The sequence below is a fragment of the Poecilia reticulata genome, chromosome 13 (genome assembly GCF_904066995.2).
Source record: "Poecilia reticulata chromosome 13, P_reticulata-male-v2, whole genome shotgun sequence".
Taxonomy (NCBI): Eukaryota; Metazoa; Chordata; class Actinopteri; order Cyprinodontiformes; family Poeciliidae; genus Poecilia; species Poecilia reticulata.
The window spans coordinates 6,158,774-6,182,322 of record NC_088842.1 but is presented as its reverse complement, the minus strand read 5'-3'; the positions used below and the strand labels follow the sequence as shown (position 1 = coordinate 6,182,322).

General features: G+C 41.1%; 4 protein-coding genes across 10 annotated transcripts in view; 3 read left to right on the top strand and 1 right to left on the bottom strand.

Moving 5' to 3' along the window:
- nxn (nucleoredoxin) overlaps nt 1–3,135 on the top strand; it is a 67,368-nt gene extending 64,233 nt beyond the window's left edge. Inside the window, exon 8 of the mRNA XM_008424932.3 lies at nt 1,670–3,135. Coding sequence (XP_008423154.1) covers nt 1,670–1,852 — 183 coding nt within the window. The 3' untranslated portion in view covers nt 1,853–3,135. The remainder of the gene's footprint in view (nt 1–1,669) is intronic.
- Nucleotides 3,136–4,563: 1,428 nt separating this feature from the next.
- On the bottom strand, nt 4,564–8,106 carry mrm3a (mitochondrial rRNA methyltransferase 3a). Its single transcript, XM_081614751.1, has 4 exons — nt 7,677–8,106; nt 6,450–6,694; nt 6,029–6,190; nt 4,564–5,205 (listed from the first exon to the last, which is right to left on the bottom strand). The coding sequence occupies exons 1-4, from the start codon at nt 8,045–8,047 to the stop codon at nt 4,634–4,636; spliced, it is 1,350 nt and encodes a 449-aa protein (XP_081470877.1). The 5' UTR covers nt 8,048–8,106; the 3' UTR covers nt 4,564–4,633.
- Nucleotides 8,107–9,163: 1,057 nt separating this feature from the next.
- On the top strand, nt 9,164–11,719 carry glod4 (glyoxalase domain containing 4). Its single transcript, XM_081614314.1, has 9 exons — nt 9,164–9,322; nt 9,526–9,575; nt 9,649–9,769; nt 9,858–10,002; nt 10,650–10,786; nt 10,867–10,953; nt 11,030–11,143; nt 11,254–11,340; nt 11,433–11,719. The coding sequence occupies exons 1-9, from the start codon at nt 9,233–9,235 to the stop codon at nt 11,496–11,498; spliced, it is 897 nt and encodes a 298-aa protein (XP_081470440.1). The 5' UTR covers nt 9,164–9,232; the 3' UTR covers nt 11,499–11,719.
- A 473-nt stretch (nt 11,720–12,192) lies between these two features.
- LOC103474193 (bridge-like lipid transfer protein family member 2) overlaps nt 12,193–23,549 on the top strand; it is a 34,241-nt gene continuing 22,884 nt past the window's right edge. For 4 of the 7 annotated variants that reach the window (XM_081614310.1, XM_081614309.1, XM_081614307.1 and 1 more), the window contains exons 1-8: nt 12,193–12,354; nt 12,881–13,006; nt 13,083–13,209; nt 21,659–21,708; nt 21,823–21,964; nt 22,099–22,217; nt 22,315–22,375; nt 22,475–22,670. In XM_081614310.1, coding sequence (XP_081470436.1) covers nt 12,936–13,006; nt 13,083–13,209; nt 21,659–21,708; nt 21,823–21,964; nt 22,099–22,217; nt 22,315–22,375; nt 22,475–22,670 — 766 coding nt within the window. In that variant the 5' untranslated portion in view covers nt 12,193–12,354; nt 12,881–12,935. The other 3 variants (XM_081614308.1, XM_081614305.1, XM_081614306.1) reach the window with 3 other exon arrangements.

Sequence of the window (23,549 nt, the reverse complement as noted above, 5' to 3'; positions counted from 1 at the left end):
GGCTTTAATGCGTCATTTATGAGTTGTAAAAGAGTAAAGTCTGTCTCTCAGGACATCAAAGTGTTGTAAAAGACGGATGTTTGAGCCGTCAGCTGAGGTTTTATCGTGTGGCTGGCAGTCATGTGTGAAACATCGCGGTTCATCAGTGATCCGAATATTTCTGCTGCGGTCCTCCACGGCCAAACGCATACTGAGTCACATCACAGCCGTGAGTGTGGTCGGCCCTTTGTCTCTTCAAAAAAAAAAAAAGTATTTTCTTTTCTAGCGTTTGAGCTGCGCAGACCGAGCAGACAAGGTAGCCAAACAAAAGAAAAGATCCACGACTTCCTCCGGAGGCCAACGCCTGACGTGGAGATTAGATCCCCTCGGATCAGAGAGACCGGAGGGGCCGCGGTGACAGATTGCGGTTCCTTCACGCAGCTTGCCTCGGCATGATCCGTCATCCATGCTCCATGTGGCTGTAAGAGAGCCTGAAAGGGAGCGGAGGTTTTACTTGTAGCGGCGAGGATCTGGCAGTATTTCACCGGGGGGGGGGAAACGGTGCCGTCTTCGGTGACGGCTTCCATATGCGAGTATTAAGTGTTCAGCGTTTTCGAATGGAGCCCGTATTTATTGCCAGTCAGCGGAGGAAGAAACCACACAGCTGCTCTTTTGTTTGTAGTTTTACAAAGCAGAAGGTCACCAGCTTTGCTTAGCCCTTTTTAGGTAGCGGCACAGCAAAAATATTCAATGAAAAGTCTCTGAGCTGATTGTTTGCTTTGATCCTGTTTAGCTGGGAGAGCGGAGGATTCTCTGATAACAGAACATCAGAGAGCGGAAGGGCTTGTGGAAGGTCGGAGTGAGTGTTGCTCACAGCAGGAAGTACATCTAAAGTCGGCTTCCTGAAGAGAAAGTCAATAATAAACTCAAAAATGGCAGATAAATCAGAAACCTTAGCATGAACCGCACAGGGAAGGCGTCCATCACAAGATTAGCTCTTTGCTGCAGTGCCACCTTCTGGTCTCTTCCTGAAACTTCAAATTTAATCTTTCCCATATGAAAGTTTTTTTATTTATTTTTTAATGAGTCCATCTTTGAGCCAACAAGTTAAGCTGAGGGGAATTCAGGTCAGGAAATATATATCAACAGTGTAGCTGAACTCTTAGCCAGGTAGGCAACTCTCTGATTATTAAAGGTGCATTATGTAACTTTTATAAAGAATCGTTTTTTACAAATTTGTTAAAACTATTACCATGTTGTGACAGCATACTATGAGACAGATAATCTGTGAGAAGACGGATTCTGATCTCCACGCTACTATTGCCGTCTGAAGAAATGCACCAACCAAAAACAGCCAATCAGAGCCAAGAGAAGGGCATAAGATAATTTTAACTAAGCATAAAAAGCATACATTTATTATTAATGTAAGCAATATTGCTCTGATATAGTTGCAGAGGTCTTGTTCCTATGGCAGATAATCAAATATGTGAACCAAATATAGACACTGTGAACATCTACTGTTTTTAATGAGGCAGATTGCTTTTCAAAGTATCAAGTCATCTAACACTTCCACTACTGTGAGTTTTGATAATGACTAGCATAAGATTCCTCTACTGTCAAGTAGAAATACCTAAAAAGTCATCAGGAATGTTTCCCTGCAACGTGACGTAACATGGTTTCCTTCCTCCAGGACGACATGAGCGACTCGCTGCGGGACTACACCAACCTCCCCGAGGCGGCGCCCCTGCTCACCATCCTGGACATGTCGGCCCGTGCCAAGTACGTCCGTGACGTGGAGGAGATCACGCCGGCCGTGGTGGAGCAGTTCGTCAACGAGTTCCTGGCTGAAAAGCTCAAACCAGAGCCCATCTAAAAAGAGAGGCTTCGAGTAGGAAATGGACATGCAGAATGAGACTGTCACTCAACCCAGATCCGTTCTCACACACACACACTTCGTATCTCCGTCTCCCCTGCTCTCATTCACCTCCACTCCTGACTGTTAGATTAAAACAAATGTCTCCTTACGGACACTTTGACCATTTTTTTTTAAAGTCCTTTTCCTCTCTTTATGGAGTCCTCTCTTTCTCCCGTGGTGCCTTGCATAGTTCATTCAGTATGACGGCCATTGTAGATGGAGGGGAAAAAGAAAGAAGAGTACATTTCTGCCCAAAAACTCAGAAATGTTGAGATCTATACCTGAAATTTTCTAGAAAAAAACATGAACATTTTTCTCTGAGTTTGAAAAGTCAAACATTTGCTTGAAAAACAAAAATTTTTTGAATAATTTCAGAAATGTTCTAGGAAAATATATGGAAGTTTCTGAATTTCAAAATTGTAAAATGTTTGACTTTCGGAATGACTTTGAAAGCGTTGAAAGTTTTCTACGTTGAAACTCAGAAATTTCCACTTTTTTAAGCTTTTCTACCAATTTTTTTACTTTTCAAACTCAAATTTCTTTGGGGGGGGGGTTCTAGAAAACTTTTGTGATTAATCTCAAAATTTGAGTTTTTCTACCAAATGTTCAACTTTGGACCTCAGAAATGTCCTTGTTTTTTCTAGATATTTTCAAATGTTTTGGTGGAAATGTACTCCTTTTTTTTACTATCTGCAATGGCCCTAATACACCGTCGTAATACAGTAATATATGAGGATATTCTGTTTTTGTCTTTTTTTATATATATATACACACACTAGCATTTTTGAGATGTAGACAACCTGAGAATCGATCCAGTGGACCTACTTATTGAAGCTGATGCTTTGCTTTCTATTCTCACTGTAAGATCTGTGTTGCTTTTGGTTTCTGTATGACGCTGAGAAAGAATAAAAATGCAGTCGTGTAGTAATTCACCTGTATGACAGAGGGTCGAATGGATGTAGCTGTAAGCCTATTTAAATAAAACCGTGATGGGTGTTCACTGTAATCGGCGTGCAGCTCGCTGCCGAACGAGTCGCCAGGTGTTAATGGTGGTTTCATCTCAAAGTCGTTTTGAGGATTTTCTGTGAAGGTCCCCGAATGGGAAAAAAATACACGGGATGTTTCTGCAATCACAAAAAGACAAGAGGCATTTTTGAGAAGCGTCGAATGTATAAACTCTTATATTCTGTTACTCCAGTCATGACTTCTCTAACACATTAAAACTCACTGGTAAGTACAAAGTTTGTTTTCGGGTTGTTGTTTTTTTTATATCAACTTTTGACAGCTAGCTTGCCATGAGTGCTAAGGCTAGTTAGCATGGCTACCGATGATGAAACAGTTATGTAACGGTAAGTTGTTTCTCCGCCATTTGCACTTAGCTAGTCCGGACCAGTAGTTTGTAACCTTAACAGTACAAACAGTCATGTTTCTCTCACCGTGAGGCAACTTACAATTTTTGATAAATGTCTACCATGAGATTTTTTTCCCCCCCAAGCACAATTTTATTTCTATTTTAGGCTGAAAAATAAAAGCAAAACTTCTGCTTTCCTTTCATGGAATGTTGACATGCCACACAGTTCCCAACCTAATGACACAAATTAGATCTAAAAATATATTGCTATTAAGTTTCAAATTCAATAGTGGAATTGCAGTTAAATTATTCCAAGGATTAATTTAACTACAGGATTCCTGCATTTTCTCTGTATTTAAAAACGGTTGGTTCTTTATTATTAAAGTTATTATTAGCCAATGCGGAGGGTCTAAAGAGCCAAGAAATAATTGGAAACCCGCTAAGAGCAACAGATTTTTGTAGTAGACATCTAGATAAAACGTGCTTCACGGATACTGTGGGCAGAATAATACCCTTGTGAAATTTTCTAAATTACTTGTTCATACCAAATCGTTTTGTCCTGATGGAAGAAAAAAAACTCAGATTAATGCTTTATTTTTACCAACACAGCAAAAATATGGTTGAACAACCACATTTTGTCTGTCAGAAATTTCTGAAAAGCTGCAGACTAGGTTTGACCTTTGACTTTTGAACTGGCCGAGAGTAGCTGCTTCTGTTTTCAAAAGAATTCCAGGATTCTGAGGTCAGGAAAAGGTGAACTTTCATTGAAACACAAGAAACATCCATCCATCCATTTTCTTCCGCTTATCCGGGGTCGGGTCGTGGGGGCAGCAGCTTCAGAAGGGAGGCCCAGACTTCCCTCTCCCCAGCCACTTCTTCCAGCTCCTCCGGAGGAATCCCAAGGCGTTCTCAGGCCAGCCGAGAGACATGCCCGAGCCACCTCAACTGGCTCCTCTCGACGTGGAGGAGCAGCGGCTCTACTCCGAGTCCCTCCTGGATGACCAAGCTTCTCACCCTATCTCTAAGGGAGAGCCCAGCCACCCTGCGGAGGAAACCCATTTCAGCCGCTTGTATCGGTGATCTCGTTCTTTCGGTCATGACCCAAAGCTCATGACCACAGATGAGGGTGGGAACGTAGATCGACCGGTAAATCGAGAGCTTCGCTTTTTGACTCGGCTCTCTCTTCACCACGACGGACCGGTACAGCACCCGCTTCACGGCAGACGCTGCCCCAATCCGCCTGTCGACCTCCCGCTCCGGTCGCACAAGAAACACAATATTAAAAAAAAAAAAAAAAAAAAAAAACAGGAGAAAGATCTTCAGTTTAAATTTATGGGTTTATTACAGGACTCATAATTATACAGTTTACACTCTATTCAGCTTATTCATCAGAACTTCCTCTCAGCCTTAGACTGCCTCTTCTTCCCAGCGGTCTGTAGAAGCATGGATAGCTGCCTTCTGCCCTCAAACAGAAGGATGCTGGCGGCCATGGCTGAATTCAGACTGTCCACGCCCGAGACGATGGGAATAAAGAGTCTGGAACCGTCGGTTTTCTCAGCTAGCCGCACCGCCTCTGTGCTCAGGCCACGTGTCTCTCCGCCGATCACCAGAGCGGTGGAACTCTGGGCCCAGTTCTCGTGGTAGAGTTTGGTTTCCACTGTGGGGAGGGAAAGACCCTCGTCCTCCGAGTCGGAATCAGAGTCGGAGTCCGAATCGTATTCCTCGAACTCAATAGTTTTCCTTTTAGGTGACGTGCTGACCCAACCGTAATCTCCCGGTTTAGACAGTTTGTTAGTCCTGTCTTCGTCGTCAGCGTCTCTTATGTCAGCCACGTGCGCAGTCACTGAGTTAGGGAGATGGTTTCTGATCTCGTCCCAGTCCAGATTGGGATAAACGGGGAGTCGGAAGTGGGCGCCCATTCCTGCACGCAGGACTTTGGGTTCCCAAACGTCAACGCAACCTGTTGACAAGTCAATGAAACGATTAGAGTTCCTATATTGAAAAGAAGAAAACGATGCGATAATTATGAGAAATATTTGCATTTTTTTTTATTTTGTTTTCTATCCAAATAGTTATAATTTCTATAAAATCATCAATTCGTTTGTTCATCTATGGTTGTTAGACCTCCTTCTCTCTGATGGTCTCTAAAAGTCATATAGAACTTTTAAATGATGCACGAATTTTATGTGAGAGTTTGGGCTGATATCGATTTCTGACATAAATATTGCTGTCATGGCTATTAATCAACATTTACCCATATATATTAAATGAATATCTACGCATTTAATGCCTTGGGGACAGAGGGAGCCGCAAGTGGCTCTTTGGACCTTCTATAATGCCTCTTAACTTGGGCTAAAAACTGAACGGTTTTTTTCTACATACAGATATGTTAGCAAATTCTAATATGTGGTTTTTAGCCATTTTTCTATTCATTCCTGCACCAAATTTTCACAAAGAACTACAATTAAAAGGTACCAGTAATATGTTTTTAAATCTGTTTGCCTTTAGTTTAAATCCTAAAAGTAGAAATAAAATGCTGGTTCTTTGAAATTGACAAGTCTCCTACAGTAGATAAAAAGTTATTTTTTCCCCCAAAAAAGTTGTGACAATTGTATCCCTAAGAGTTTTATTGGCTCTTAGGTTGTAAAGGATACAAAACTCTCCAGCTTCCTACCATATGTGTTCTTTCATGTTAAAATCTGACCACTGTGGAAATATTTCCTATTGATTTAAGATGAATTTTTCTATTTACACTATAAATGGGCTTTAAGGAAGAAATCTACCTTTGGTAAGAAGGACTTCATGACAGCCAGCAGCAGCTGCACATCTCAGCATGGTCCCAAGGTTACCAGGATCACGGACATTGTCGCATATCAGCGACAACGGCAGCGACTGATCTCTCTGTGAAAAACTGAGCCGAGCAGGATCAGGCCGGGCAAATATGGCTGCAGAAAAAAAAAAAATCAAACCAGGAAGAACTTTTTTATGGTTTCATTGGCTCTATTAGCCTTTATTTGATAGTTAATTGACAGGAAAGTACTGAGAGAAGGGAAAGACATGCAGCAAATGTCGCCAGGCTGGGAATCAAACCTGTGACGGCCGAGTTGAGGACTTAGGCCTCCATATGTGGGTTATGCTTAACCCCTGCGCCACCACAGCATTACCCAAGAAGAAGTCTTTATAAACTGAACGAACGATCCTCACCGATCACTCCCTGTGGGGCAACGACGTCGGACCAGATCTTGATGTCCTCAAACTTGACCTTGACGACCGTCGCCCCCCTCAGCTTGTCCAGCGGCAGCTCTCTGAGCCGATCCGCCATGCTGAAGAACACCATCTGAGGGCGGGCACCGGCCTCTAGGGCGTCGCAGATCAAACGCCTGCCCTCCAGGAGGATTTTACCCTGCTGCTCCCGAAACTTCCTGGATTGAGCGACGCTGACCAGCCTCCTGCAGAGAAGCAGAGCAACCACAGCGAGGTATTTAAAAAATCTGAATCAATCAATATCCAGAATCTCAGCTTGTCTTACTACATGGAGTTTGTTCTATTTGCAATACTATGAGGTTGCAGGAATTTTCCACACCACCTTGAACAGACCATCACCATAGAGAAACATGGTGGTGGTGTAGAGTCATGCTGTGGTGGTAGCCACCTAGGAGGCACTTTTGCATTTTAGCATTATTTTGGTCACATAATATAACAGCTCTGTTAAGATATTATAGCCACACTGTTACAGAAAAACATCAACTACTTGAGTAGTACAGTTCATTATTTTACTATAGTGTGGTTACAATATCTGATAAAGGCTCCCATATTCCGTGACCGTGTATATTTACACAAAAGTTATAGTATTAGCTTTAAATTCTTTGTTCGGCTTTTTTTTCTTCCTTTTGTTTTTTTTACCATCCTCTGTAAAGCTTATGTCTTTCGCGTAGCATAGTGTTAGCCATAGAATTAACATGCAACAGCGCCTCCTGCGGTCACAGAAAATATTGTAACAGATTAACGAGGAGTTGGTGTAGAGATAAATGGAATCACTAATCATTTTTCTTCCATTTCCCAATTATCCACAACTTTATGTTTGTAAGACACAAGTTATTTTGTGGTTCTAATGTAACAGAATGTAAAAATAAATTTTAAAAAAAGTTCAGTTAATCAATATAATATCTTGGCAAAACGGCATGAATAAACGCAATTTAGTGATGTTTCTCCCCAAAAATACAGTTATTGGACACGAGGAGGAAAAAAAGACTCGAAAAGATTTTTCGGCACCCGACAGGAAGTGTGGAGAAAGACACGAGTCCAACTCGGGAAAGCCGAGTTGAGGTAGCCCCTGTATTACGGGGCGCAACACTTGTTAACCACTATGCCACTCCAAAATAAAATAAAATAATAATAATAATAAACAGCGAAAGTAGATAAACTGCTTACGATAATCTTTTATCTCCTGGTAAAGCCCTCTCATAGCGCAGTCCGTCTACTGAATCCTTTGTATTGTTATCATGGGGTTGCTTTGTTGTCTTACTCCTCATGTTAACAGCGTCACTCCTGTCGGGTTGTTCTCCAGCAGCTGTAGGGATGTTCCTGACCATCTTCTTCTCTGCTGCCTGTGGATGCTGCTGCTGCTGCTGCTGCTTTACAACTTTACCCGCGTCATTGTCAGGAAACAGCTCCCTGACTGGTTTCCTCCTCAGGCCACGAAGAAAGCGCGTTGATTCCACTATAAGGTCGCTTCTGGTGGAAAGAAAAACATTTTTCTCTACTGGCAAAAGACGTATCACGCCTCTTATGAGCGCAGCCATTTTTTTTAATTATTATTTCTTCTTCCCTTGTCTAGAGGAACTTTGTATTACAACAAAAAAACTGGGTGCCGCCACCTACCGTAAGTTACCTGCATTTCCACGTCTAATTACTCTGGCTTTCCCAGTAAGTTATTCACCCGCTTTTCTTTTAAATTATCCATAATGTGTTTAATGAATATCTCATTTTTGTTGGATATATTCGTTCGTTAAAGTTACGGTTAAACTTACAGGTGCTCTGTCAGCCACGGACTCTAGCCACATGGTGCATTCATTTACACATTGTAAACTACATTTTTATATTATCAAAGGTATTAACGGTTTTAGCATTTCATAAATAGCAGCCTTGATCAACCCTCAGCTCATTTTACTCTTTAAGCAGATTAAATAAATTAACTCTTGACAAAACATACCGGAGTTCTAGTCACTTTTCCAATTGCTGCAAATTACATTATGCAAAGAGCACCAATTCTCTTTGATCATTTTCAGCCGAATTTGAGCAGCATGTCTTTGATATTTCGCTCATTTTTATTGGCATTTGCTGTGTTGTTCTTGGAATATTTATGACGGCTTTTGTCCAAGGCACCTCTGATAAGAACAAACGGGTGTGCAAGATTCCCAATCGACGCTAATTTAAAGAACTGGTTTTATAAGGAATCTTATAAACTTATGGTTTTATAAAGGAATTTTATAAGGAATCTTATAAAAAATGAATCTAGACTGCATGTGATGTATTCTAGTTTAAAACCTACACCAAGTTACACGGAATTATTGTACACTAAAAAAGGAATCTTCACAAATTACAGTGGTGCCACTTTGTTTTCTATTCTAGTGTTTTTATTAAAATACTAGAATCGAAGCTTCTAGTATTCTAATAGCCATTATTTAATAAATAAACTTATATAATAAATATATAATAAATATACTTATATAATAAATATAATAAACTTTGTCTCATTAAATTAATAAACGATCATGTCAATAGATACTTTTATTGTAATAATCAAGCGTAATCATACGTTGCATTACAGTTTAGATCCAACATTTTTTGGGGGTGCGGGGGTCAGGTGGTATTGCTTACAGTTAGTGAAAAATCCGAGGTAATTGGAACGCAACATTTCCATTTAGCGACGGAGAAATCGATCATTCAGGAAGCTTAATCGAGCTCTGCGCCAAGGAACAGTAATCATGGCTTTGAGGCGAGCTTTACATTTTGTTTTTAAAGTCGGGGACCGAGCTAAAACTGCCACGTTCTACCGGGACGTCCTGGGCATGAAGGTAGTCGATCTGAACTGAACATAGCGTCCACATTTAACGTCAGTTGTTCAGTATTCTCTTCAGCTGTTTTGACGATTATGATTATTTTTGCACAATCCCTACAGAGTTCCTCTTTAGTTGAGGATGCGAAATTGCGTTTTTGTTTTGTTTTTTTGTTATGAATCCTCTTCAATTACATTCACATTTCTTCTATTTCCCTTCAGATTTTGCGACACGAAGAGTTCGAGGAAGGCTGCAAAGCAACTTGCAACGGGTAGATAATGACACCAGTCTGCATGCACTTTGCCCCCACAGGGCTAATAATTCTTCATATTTAAATCTTTCAGCCCCTATGACGGAAAATGGAGCAAGACAATGGTTGGCTTTGGTCCAGAGGACGACCACTTTGTGGCGGAGCTCACATACAACTACGGGGTGGGAGAGTATCAACTGGGCAACGACTTTTTGGTGGGTGAAAGTGGATTTTGGACACATCATGAAGGGCAATCTGTGTTGTGGGATGAAGCAGCAACGGTGAAGACATTTCTGTGTGTAGGGCCTCACCCTGCAGTCCAGCCAAGCAGTGAGCAACGCCAAGCGCCTTGGGTGGCCCCTGACTCAGGTGGAGGAAGCTGTGTATTTAACCCAGGCTCCTGGAGGATATCCTTTCTACATTATAGACAAACAACAGCCTTCTCATGGTGACCGTCTCCTGCTTCAGCTTTAAAAAACGACCCCCCCTCTCCCCCCTATTGTGGCTCTGTTTATCCAGAGTTTATTTCTGATCACATTCTTTAAAAAGTTGCATGCTTTTCTTTTTCTTTCTTTCTCTCTGCTTACCTATCTATCATGCTTTTAGAGGTCACTAGCTTCATTCTGTGCGACCTATCTTTCTTTGTTTTCCATATTTATGGAAAGAACTCTTCCCATTCTACAAAAGTATTTTTTTTCTTTTAGAATAGACTGTTCATTTTGTTCTAAAATCTGAAAATGGAAATAAATTTTAGCTTAAATTTCTTAGTTTACATAAAACATTTTATGTATTATATATTTATAAAACTTTTTTTTTTGTTGCTCAAGGTGAGTGTTTTTTTTCCAGCAGCAATGGCATGGAAAAGATTGACCCCTGACCAAGAATAATAATAATAAATTAAATTTGTGTACAGCTTTTTAAAGACACTTTACACTAATCAAGCAAAATTACAGAGTAATCGCCACAGATTAATGATTAAAAAAGCATTTAAAAATGTTAAATTAGTCAGATTGTGTCTGTCCACCATCAGAACTGTACCCTGTTTTATCACTTTCAATAATCCAATATCTATAGTCATTGATCGTTTGTCTGCAGATCCTGTCCAGAAGGTTTGCCTCGGCGTGTCTGACCTCCAGAGATCCACTCGCTACTGGGCCACTCTGTTGGGAATGACGGTGATGGACAAGAGTCAGGACAAAAACACAGTGCTGTTGGGTTACTCTGACTCTCAAGTGAGTTACTAATGAACAATAGAGACATATATATTACTAGTTTGGCTTGGTATGTCTACATTTTTTTTGTATTTGTTCAGTGTAAGCTCGAGCTTCGGGATACTGGTGGGAAGGTCGATCATGGAACGGCATTTGGGAGAATCGCGTTTTCATGTCCACGAGAGCAGGCAAGCTGCACTTTTTTGGAACATCTCTGGATTAGTTCTTTTGAAGAAACGTGACAAACGTTTTCCGTTTTTGCAGCTGCCCGATATTGAAGCCTTGATGAAAAAGGAAAAAGAAACAATTCTCAACCCACTGGTCAGCCTAGACACCCCTGGGAAAGCCACGGTAGAAGTTGTTATTTTAGCCGACCCAGTAAGTTGTCTTTTTTTTTTTCTTTTAATTCAAATAATGTTGCAATCTTTTACATAATAACCAAGGTGCATCACAACCATGTTTTATTATTATTATTATTATTATTTTAGGACGGACATGAAATTTGTTTTGTGGGAGACGAGGCGTTCAGGCAGCTGTCTGCTGTGGATCCCAGAGGAAACGAACTGCTTAATAAGGTTGGCATTTCAAATCTCTCTCTTTAGGCTAAGTAGTTTATATCTTTTGTTGTTTACTGTGATTCTTTTTGTTTTCCTCTTGTTTTTTTTAGGCCATGGCGGAAGATAAAAGCAATGAGTGGTTCGCCCAAAACAAAATGCAAAAGCCCGCAGCCTGAGACGAAGACATTCTGTGGCGATAACTGCGGACCAACAGTGATGAGATTCCGAACCTGTAGAGAAAAATGTTTTAGAATGTCATTTCAGTTCTGCTTTCACAGAAAGTCAATTTCCCGAAAAAGGAAGATATGAACAAAATCATGAATAAGTATGGTGTACATTTGTAATTAGCTTGTTGTCAGTTTGATATCCCAAAAATAAAATAAGATTAAATAAACCAGTTATATGTCCTGTTTGCTATTTTTTATAACCCATATATGAATCTTATAAATTAATATGCATGAAATTTAAAATTATATGATTTCAATTGCATAAATAATAAAAAAAATCTTGCATGGTTTCGTCACCCCTATGAAAATTCTCTGGAGTCGCCCCTGAAAACCTGAAGAGAAATTCCCCAAAGGACTCAGTTTGTCATTTGATTGTGCTGTTTTTGTGATTCTGTAAATGACTAACCTTTCATGCAAAGTATGGCTGAAGGGCGAACAGTAACTTTGTAAAGTATTTTGAGTAGAATTCAATGCTGTCTATATTAAAAGTCTGAGTTGCCCTGAACTTATGCTTTGTTAAAAATTTAACTAGTCTTTTTTTGTACTTTTTTTTGTATTTTCTTTTTTAATAAATTTGAAAGGACTAATTGAATAGAATATGCCTCATAAGCATTTTTTTTAAAAGAAAAAAAATATCAGTGAGAAACTTCCTGCATCGTGTCAAGTGTCCTGCCAGCTGAGCGGAGCAGAGTAGGGCTGAACTGTGTTTACCCTGCCTGCCTGCCTGCCTGAGCAGTCATCTGTCAGTAAAACCGCTCTCTCTGCGGCATTATGCAGGGGCAGCCCGCTGCTTTAACGTGTCAGGGTGGGTAAGCACGCTAATCAAAGACTTTCAGCCAGCACAGACCACAAAAAATCTCCAGCGGTTCCTAAAAGCAACGCTAATTTGTTCTTTTTTAGCCTCGCAGCTGTTCTGTTACTGTTAGCGGTAGCGTTAGCACGCTAACTTGTTAGCTCTGATTTGCTATTGATTTTACTTTGGGGTGACGCGGCGAGAAAAGTGGTTTTAACTGTTTACTGTGCTGATGGTATGTTTCAAAACTGTCACCTCGCGTTACTAACTTGCGTTTCTTTATTTTATTAACTAGTGTACAGACAGTAGGTTTCGGTAAATGTTTCCACATCATTAGCTCAAAGTTTATGTGCTATGTGGCATTCCTCTCTATAACTACTTTAGCAATATTAGCACAGTGTGGCTATTCCTCAATGTAAACCTGCCACTAAATCTTTGGAGAACGTGTCTTCATTGAGTCGCGGTGACGGTGACGACTTGTCTGTCCCACTTTGCAGACTTTCGGCTAATGACACCGTTATGTCTTTCTCTTTGACAGCAGCTGATAGATAAGCGAGCAGCCACACTCAATGTCCAACATTTGGGTGTGAACAATGTCTCTCCTCCTAATATCCTCTCTTCTAATCCTCCTGTTGGGAGTTGTGCTGTTACGTTTCCTGTTCAGGTGAGCCCTGCCATGTTTTCACTGTTAAAACTCGAAAGAGCTGGCTCTAACCGCGTGGATGTTGGGTTTTTTTTAGATGGCTTTTCTGCACCTTGGCAGTCCGATTCTTCCGGGCTACGCTGAACGCAGAGCTGAATATCAAATCAGTGGGGCTGTTTTCCGTCAAAGGAGTCAGTATCCAGTTTCACCCCCAGCACACTCTGGTAAGAAAAACATGACATTTATCTCATGAATTGTGACCGGTATCCTGTCAGTAATGTAGGTGAATCTCATTAAGTTAAAGCAATTATCGAAAAGTTGGTTTATTTCACTTATAAATCCATAAAGGTTATGCTCTGTCATACATATTATTACATACAACTTGATATTAATTTTAGGTTAACACGATTAATCGTGATAAATTGATCATTGAAATAATCGTCAACTAATTTAACAATTAATTAGTCGTCGTTAGCAGGAGTGTGCAGACTCAAAAACAGGCAATTTGCGAAAATAACAATTTACTCTGAACAGTAATTAAGCCAAAACTGCACAAAAATATATACATTTTGCACTTAAGATAGGGAAGAAATTATAAAAGGAATTTAATTATTTGTTTGTTTGCATCTTTGACTGTATTTTTAATATTGTGTAAAATCTACAGAATGTGCCAAATATTTTATCCGATTAATCAATTACCAAAAATGGTTAGTTGCAGCTCTGGTTAATTATATTTTATATCCAATGAGTTTTTTCAGAAAATTAGTTAATGCTAGCTCATCTTCATTGTTGTCTGCCGTTTCTGTTGACAATCCTCACAGATAGAAATACAAACTAGTCTGTGATTTTAGGCTCTTGAAGCACCAGTTCTAGTCGTTGTCCAGACAGTTATTTTTCATTAGTTTATTTTATTCCATTACAGTTTAAAATGAAAATGTTTTCTTTTTCTTTTAAATTTTTTCCTTCCACTTGCTTTCCATTTATATGCGTGGAAGGGGAATGTTGTGGATAGGTGTAGCACGGGATCACGTGGTGTTATTAGTGATTGTAGATCACCTGTTGCTCAGCTGGGTGACTTCAGTGAGTGGGTGATAGGGGAGGTCTACTTTTTTGCTGACCGCTATGTTTTGTTTTTGATCACTGTTTAATTCTACGGATCCGTTTTTTATGCTGCCTTTGAACACTGTTTGCTTTTTGGATATTGACAATAAAATCATTGCAACTGCAGCTTGGATTTACGTTTTGATCAGCTAGCGCGTCAACAACCACTTCCCTACTCAGCCGCTCAGCGACTTTGTTTGGCAGTCGCTAACAATATTGTCAGCAAAAAAAAGGCACAACGGAGTTTCTCGCACAGCTGGGACGCCAACGCGAGCCACACACCGCCGCCACTGCATCTATGAAAGAGGATCTCCTGACAGAGAAGTAGAAGACGACAGTGGTATGTAACCTGAATGTTTGGTGCTGCGTATCGCTCTTCTAAGCGCAGTTTGGTTCTGCCATGTGAAGCTATTGCTGTGACACGCCCCCCCGCTACGTTTTGCTGTGGACTATGGCTACGGCATTTTGGTGTGCGAGTGTGTGCTGTGGCTCTGCGTGCGTTCAATAAAGTTTAAGGATTTGCTGTAACCTGGAAGTTTCCTTTATTTTGGATTAAAATGAGTGGATCATCTGCTGTGTCTGTTGAAAAACCTGAAAAGAATAAAAGAACGATTGTTCTCACTGAGAAAGCTCTTGCAAATAAAATTGAAACTATCCAAACAGAGCGGAAGAAGCATGTAAAGAAAATGAAAGATGAAATATCATCTCTCAAAGAGTTGATGAAAGATGATAAAAATTATTCACAAGTAAAATCACAGCTGGATGAGTTAACACACATGTTTAATGATGCTATTGTGTTGCATGAATCTTTGCTGCCTTTAATTCCGCTTGATGAGAAAGATAAACAAAATACATGGTTTTCAAGTATCATTAAATACAACAAAGGGTTTATTGAGGATGTTGAAATATGGCTTTCTGAAACAATTAAATACTCAAGCAGGCCATCCTCTGACATATTACAGTCACAGGAAACTCCATCAGGAGAAGAAATGGAGGTTCAAGAACAAATGGAGCCTCAGTTATCTGCTAATCTCCAGCATGACGTTCAAGATGATGTGTTGCCATCTGATAGTGTTTCAAATCAAGGAAGCAAGTCAAGCTCCAAAGTATCATCAACTTCATCTGCACGTCTCAGGGCAGAAGCTGAAATGGCTGCCTTGCTCACACGTCAAAATATGCTGAAAGAAAAACATGCTATTGAAGAACAGGAGGAGCAACTTAGGAAAAGAAAAGAACAGCTTCAACTGGAAGCAGAAATAGCTGCAACTGCTGCAAAAGTAAACGTGCTGAAAACTGGATCTGCAGTGCGAAGCTCAGCTTCAAGGAAATCCAATGGAATGGAATCATATTTTAAAACAAAAGGAAATACTATTGAAACTCTTAATGCAGATGCTAATAGTTTTGTTCTACAGACAAAGAGGAAAATGATTAATGAAAATGCAGAGCTTCAAATAAAACCAATGCAACAAAAGGTGAAAAGGTCTGCACCTCTACTTGGATCCTCTCACCCTGTAAGCAGAACAATATTAAATATGCCTCTGCAGCAAGCTGCTCAATCAGCAACCAATGGAAATCTGTTATCCATTATGGAGAAACAAAATGAGTTAACTTGCATGTTGGTTCGTCAACAAAGTCTCTCTTCACTACCTAAAAGAGAAATTCAACCTTTTGATGGCGATCCGCTTCATTTTCAGGCCTTTATACGCTCGTTTGAACAGGTCATTGAATCAAAGACTGGCGATCCTGACGATTGCCTGCATTACCTCGCACAGTACACCAGGGGGCAGCCCAACGAACTTGTCAAAAGCTGTCAACATATGTCTGATGGTGTTGGATATGCAAAAGCAAAGACTATGCTGTATGAACATTTTGGAAATGGACATGTTATTGCATCTGCTTACCTGAATAAAGTTCATTCGTGGCCATCAATTAAATCAGAAGATGGAAAAGCTCTTCAGGCATACTGTTTGTTCTTACGTGGGTGTTGTAATGCGATGGAGGAGCTCTATGATCTTTCTGAATTAAACACACCTGCTAATATGCTTGCTGTGATGAAAAAATTGCCATATAAGTTAAAAGATAAATGGCGAGCAGTAGCATGTGACATTCAGGAGAAGCAGCATCGAAGAGTAACATTCATGGACATTGTTTTGTTTATTGAGCGTCAAGTCAAAATTACTACAGATCCTGTGTTTGGAAAATTAAGTGATGCTCCATCAACAAATCCATCAGCCAAGAGCACAGATGGAGGGAAACGTTTTTCTCGCCCAAGAACTACAAGAAGTAGTTTTGGCATCACTACTTCTGCTGTGGAGACAAATAATCCGTCAGAGGCTCAAGACCATCAGACTGACGTGAAGATTTGTTTGTTTTGCAAAGGTGGACACAAACTGGAGTTATGCTCTCTGCTTGAAAGGAAACCTCATAATGAGAAGATTTCATTTCTTAGGAGAAATGGCGTCTGTTTTGGTTGCTTGCGCACAGGGCACATCAACAAAGAATGCAGAAAACGCCTTTCATGTAAAATCTGTGGTTTCAGACATGCAAGCATACTCCATATTTACAACCAGAAGAAGAATGAAGTTCAATTAGACACTGAAGCAGTGAAATCTCCTGTCACAGTCCAGTCTAGTGGTCTTACTGGGGCCGGTGAACAGGACTGTCGACTTCCCATTGTGCCAGTCAAGGTGAAATCAAAGAAAGGTCAACGAACACTGGAAACATACGCCTTTTTGGACCAAGGAAGTTCAGCATCTTTTTGTACAGTGGGTCTTTTGGATAAGCTGAATCTCACTGGGAGAAAAACAAAGATTCTCTTGCGCACCATGGGACAAGAGAAAGTTGTGGACAGCTTCATTGTACCTGAACTTGAAATTACTGGATTGGACAGCGAACTGTATTATGACATGCCTGACCTCTTTACTCAGCATAAAATGCCGGTAGATCTGAATAATATCCCAAAGCAACAAGATTTGGATATTTGGCCACATTTGAAGCGTGTTCATTTGCCAGAGATTAAAGCACAGGTGGAGCTTTTGATCGGCATGAACATGCCCAGAGCCCTAGAACCTTTAGAGGTTATCAGGAGCGAAGGTGATGGACCTTTCGCCATTAAAACCATGCTTGGCTGGACAGTGAATGGGCCGATTGACCGAGAATGCTGTAAAAGACCAAATTGTCTGTCAGCTGTCACTATGAACAGAATTTCTGTTGTTACATTGGATAATCTATGGAAGCAACAATTCAAGATAGATTTTCCCGAAAGCAGCCATGATGAGCAAATGGGGCTGTCAAGGGAAGACTCCAAGTTTCTAGAGTCGGCCAGTAAGACAGTAACTTTGCGTGATGGACACTACAACATTCCCTTGCCTTTGAGAGACCAAGACATAAAAATGCCTGATAACAGAGCAATCGCTGAACAACGGGCTTTAAGCTTAAAGAAAAGGTTCATCAGAGATAAAGACTTTCACAAAGACTACACTGCCTTCATGAAAGATCTTCTATCCAAAGGTTATGCAAAAAGAGTGCCAACCACAGACTTGGAGCGCAGTGATGGAAAGGTTTGGTATATCCCTCACCATGGGGTGTACCATCTTACCAAGGGAAAGATTCGGGTCGTTTTTGACTGTGCTGCATCATTCCAGGGCGTTTCTCTCAATGCACAACTCCTGAGTGGTCCTGATTTAACAAATAGCCTGATCGGCGTGCTGACTAGGTTCAGAAAAGAGCCTGTTGTTTTGATGTCTGATATTGAAGCCATGTTCCATCAGGTGCGTGTGCCAGAGGAAGATTCCGATCTATTGAGGTTCCTCTGGTGGCCTGGTGGTGACTTCAATCAGAGCATGCAGGAGTACCGCATGGGCGTTCATTTATTTGGCGCAACATCATCTCCGAGTTGTGCTAACTATGCCCTGCGGAAATGTGCAGAAGACAACAAAACAGATTTTAGCCAGCAGGTGATTGACACCATTCTGTACAGTTTCTATGTGGATGACTGCCTTGCCTCAATAGACACTGAAGAGGAAGCCATATCTCTTTACTCAGACCTCAGACTCATCTGCGCCAGAGGTGGCTTCCACTTAACAAAGTGGATAAGTAACAGCCGCAGCGTCCTGGCAGTAATACCTGAAGAGGAACGAGCCAAAGAGGTTAAAAACCTAGATCTGGATTGTGACCTTTTGCCTGTTGAACGTGCATTAGGAGTATGGTGGTGTCTACAGTCAGATGCATTTAAGTTCTGTATATCCATCCCAAACAGACCACTGACCCGAAGAGGGATCCTTTCCACTCTTAGCACCTTCTATGACCCCTTGGGATTCCTAGCTCCTGTTATTTTTATAGCTAAAAGAATCCTGCAAGACCTGTGTCAGAAGGGAATAGGTTGGGATGATGCTATTCCATCAGCTGTTGCTCAAAAGTGGAAAAGCTGGATGGAGGAATTGCAACTGTTAGACAACATTAGCATCAAAAGATGTTTGAAACCTACTGATTTCGGAAAAGCAACCACTGCTCAGTTGCACCATTTTGCAGATGCGAGTGAGAAGGGGTATGGTGTTGTTACCTACCTCCTGCTGCAGAACAGTCTCTACGAGATGCACAGTTCCTTTATAATGGGGAAGTCCAGGGTAACACCTTTAAAACTGGTCACAATTCCCCGTATGGAATTGACGGCAGCCGTGTTGGCAGTTCGCATGGACATACTGTGGAAAAGAGAACTAAGGCTATCTCTCCTAGATTCAGTGTTTTGGACAGACAGCACCTCTGTATTGAAATACCTCAATAACAAGACTTGCAGGTTCCGTGTTTTTGTGGCAAACAGAGTGTCAGAGATTCTCAGGGCTTCTGATGTCTCCCAGTGGAGATATGTGAACACAACAAATAATCCAGCAGACCTTGCCTCCAGGGGTATGAAAGTACAGCAATTTCTACATGACACTACATGGTTATCTGGTCCTGCATTTCTTACACAGCCAGAGACAGATTGGCCTGTAAACCCAGAGAACCTACGGGAACTTCTACATGACGACCCTGAAGTCAAAGTTTCTGCTTTTGTTGGTGTTTCTCCTGCACAAGATGAGAATCAACCTTTGGCTCTTTTGATTCATCGTGTTTCATCCTGGACTCGTCTTGTCAGAGTGATGGGTTGGATTTTAAGATTCAAAACAATACTCCTGCATCACAAAAGAAACAAGACACATTTTCAGCCTGTATCTGAAACAACCCAGCCTGAAGATGCTCATCACAGGGGTGAGCTATGTACTGACTTTCTCTCATTGGGAGAGATTGAGGATGCTGAGATAGAGATAATCAAGTTTTGTCAGAAGGAAAGATATTCTGAGGAAATTTCCTGTCTCCAAAAGGGAGAGAACGTCAAACGAAGCAGTCACCTATACAAGTTAAATCCTGTTCTGGTAGATGACGTGCTGCGTGTTGGAGGACGTCTCAGCAGGGCTGTCATGTCTGAAGATTCTAAACATCCTATCATTGTTGCTAAAGATCTTCATATTGCTTATCTTATTCTCCAATACATCCATAAAGAGGTGGGTCATGGTGGCAGGAACCACATACTCTCAAAGCTCCATCAGAAATATTGGATTCCTGGTGCTGGTGCATTGATTAGAAAGATCATGTCAAGGTGTGTGATCTGCAGACGACTCCATGGAGCTGCAGGCCAGCAACAAATGGCTGACCTGCCTGAAAGCAGAGTGACACCTGAGAAGCCCCCCTTTAGTTTTGTTGGAGTGGACTATTTTGGTCCATTTGAAGTGAAGCGTGGAAGAAGTCTTGTGAAGAAATATGGAGTTATCTTCACATGTTTGGCAATCAGAGCAGTTCATATTGAGGTTGCCTCTTCTCTTGACACAGACTCTTTCATTAACGCCTTACGACGTTTCATTGCAAGGAGAGGCCAAGTACAAGAGCTGTGGTCCGATAATGGAACCAACTTTGTGGGCGCAGAGCGCGAACTGAGACAAGCGATTGAATATTGGAATCAAGGAAAGATCTCTGATGTGCTGTCACTGAAGGGAGTGAAATGGATCTTCAATCCTCCAGCTGGGTCACACCATGGTGGAGCATGGGAGAGATTGATCCGTTCAATCAGGAAAGTTCTCAATTCTACCCTGCAGACACAGCATCTGGATGAGGAAGGACTTCAAACTGCTCTCTGTGAAGTGGAGTCAATTCTCAACAGTAGACCTATTACACTGGAATCCACTGATCCAAATGATCTGGAAGCTCTAACACCGAACCATCTTCTCTTACTCAAGTCTAATCCAAGTTTACCACCAGGTTTATTCCAGAAAGATGATATTTATGCACGAAAACGATGGAGACAAGTCCAATACATATCTGATCTGTTCTGGAAGAGATGGATTAAAGAATATCTGCCTCAACTTCAACAGCGCCAAAAGTGGATGAAGGTTAAACGTAACTTTGTTCCTGGAGATGTGGTCCTTATAATGGATGACTCTGCACCTCGTGGTTCCTGGATCATCAGTAGAATCACAGAAACTATGCCAGATAAAAATGGACTTGTACGTCGTGTCTGGATTAAGACCCCAACCAGCTGCTTATGCAGACCCATCACAAAGATATGCCTTCTTCAGGAGACATTCGATCAATGAAGATAACATGTTTGATTTAACTCTTGACATGACCTTTTGACTTGACTTTACCACAACTAGATGTACATCGCAGACTGACTATATTTAGGCTAAGTGCTGGTAACCTCTGGCCTATGACTGACCGACTATGGATGGACTATTTTGAAGAAAAGAAGAAATGATTGACTATTTGCTTATGACTTTCATGGACTGTTTGAATGTGTTATGTTATCTCATTGTGTGTTTTGATGTAGTGTATGTCTTAGGTTATGGTGTCTGAGTAATTATTACGGTGTAATGATGTAATAATTAGGGGCCGGAATGTTGTGGATAGGTGTAGCACGGGATCACGTGGTGTTATTAGTGATTGTAGATCACCTGTTGCTCAGCTGGGTGACTTCAGTGAGTGGGTGATAGGGGAGGTCTACTTTTTTGCTGACCGCTATGTTTTGTTTTTGATCACTGTTTAATTCTACGGATCCGTTTTTTATGCTGCCTTTGAACACTGTTTGCCTTTTGGATATTGACAATAAAATCATTGCAACTGCAGCTTGGATTTACGTTTTGATCAGCTAGCGCGTCAACAACCACTTCCCTACTCAGCCGCTCAGCGACTTTGTTTGGCAGTCGCTAACAATAGGGAATTTATTTTGACCAGTTGTGACTGACTTAATTGTAAAAGGTGTTAATGACTCTTTTTGCAAGTTAGCTGTTAGTTGTAACCAGGAAAAATAAACAAAAATTAATGTTTGAAATATCCATTCTGTGTGTGATGAATTGATATGTTCCACTGTGTGTCCAATCAGTCAAACCTTTCTGAGTTTTCAGTTATTTTCTAAATACTTGAGCTGCACCAGTGTAGTAAATACCAAGCTAAGTCATTGCAAACATGCTATAGAATAAAATAGAAAATGCCTTATTGGGAAATTGCTGAACTTTTATTACGATTCTCATTTTCTCTGGTTAGGAAATTGACAGGATTTGGTTGTCAAGTAGACTTCTGAACCAGGACTTACCGTAAGTTGCCGTGCTCTGTTTTTGTAACTTTACAGCAAAAAAAACAACAACATAATAATTATTTTAACTACTAAAAAATAACTGCATCAGATTGAGCTCATTGTTTGTCTTCAGGCGATACTTAGCGTTGTGCGTCGGTGACACCCGAGTCAGGTTTGACCTTCAGGTACCGCTGGGCCCGCTGCTGAAGACCGATCATGGAAAAAAGACAAAGAAGACTCCAGTCAACCCCAAAACCCTCCGCTTTCTGTCCCAGGTATGAAGACGGCCTACGTCCGTCTGACTTCTTCTTCTTCTCCTTCTTCTTTTGGCTTTTTTGCCAGGGGCTACTGTAAGGGGTTGCCGCCACTTACAGTAGCTTAGTCGCTTTCCTCTGTTTTTTTCTTCCAGCTGCTGTCCTTCCACGTCAGCTCAGTCAACGTGATGGTGCTGAACCTGGCTCTCTCCGAGTCGCTGTGGCACATGACGGTCACAGGCATCACCCTGTTACTCAACCATCAAAGTAAAAGGTGAGGATTTTCCCCGTTTATTTTACTGATGAGATTCAAAACAGTGGGGGTCGGGGGGAGTAAAAATACAAAAAAATAATTATTTCTTTGCTAAAAGGTTGGCCTGGGACTTCTCAGTGGGGCAACTAAGTAGTAAAGTGCTCAAAAGCAGCCAGTTGGTGAGTTTTTATTTATTTTTTTATGCTGTTTTTTTTAAAAAATTTTTTTTATTTAAGGTCTTAATTGAGCGAGTGTCAGTGATGATCTGTTTCCTGTAGGATATATGCTTGGCTGAGCTGGCCCTCAGCCTGCTGCTGTCGGGGGACGTGGCCCTGCCGGAGATGAGGCCAGGCTGTCTGTCCCTCAATGTGAGGACGCTCACAGCAGAGCTGCATGAGGGCCTGTTCCTCAGCCAGCTCCTGATGTCGCCCAAGTCCCAGAAGAAAAAAGACCCTGCTGTATCTGGTGAGCAAGGTGTGTGCTGTTTGTATTTTTATTTTTATTTTTCTAAAATGCTAAATGGGCATCTATGGGTGGATTGCAGATTTGACTTTGTTTACATACACAGACGTCTGTTAAGGGGTGAATTTGTTACATTTTATACTTCTATGTATAAAATGCAACAGCAGGAAACTTTACAGCTACAGTTTGGAGAAAAAACCGAAACATTAATTTAAGTTTATCTATTTGATTAGCAAAAGCAGAAGCTAGAAAATGGTAGTAGTGATCAAACCTTTGACTGTATCTAATCTAAAGGCATATGTTTACCCTTAGTAAACACTTTTTTTTTTTTTGTTAAAATTCTCCTACTTCACAGTAAGGCAGTACTTTCTGCTCTGAAAAGAGAAAATACCAAATAAATACATTAAAGCTACTGGTTGTAACGTCACTAAATGTAAGTCAGTTTAAACAGTACGAATACTTTTTAACCAACTTGATATGATATGCATAATTTAACATCTTGAAACTCTAACCAACATTCATCCATCCATCCATCCATTTTCTTTACACCCTTTGTCCCTTAGTGGGGTCGGGAGGGTTGCTGGTGCCTATGTCCAGCTAACGTTCCGGGCGAGAGGCGGGTTCACCCTGGACAGGTCGCCAGTCTGCCACAGAGCATCACAGAGACACACAACCATGCACACACACACTCACTCACACCTGGGGACAATTTGGAGAGGCCAATTAACCTGATAGTCATGTTTTTTGGACTGTGGGAGGAAACCGGAGTACCCGAAGAAAACCCACGCATGCACAGGGAGAACATGCAAACTCCATGCAGAAAGACCGGGGACGGGAATTGAACCCAGAACCTTCTTGCTGCAAGGCAACAGCTCTACCAGCTGCGCCACT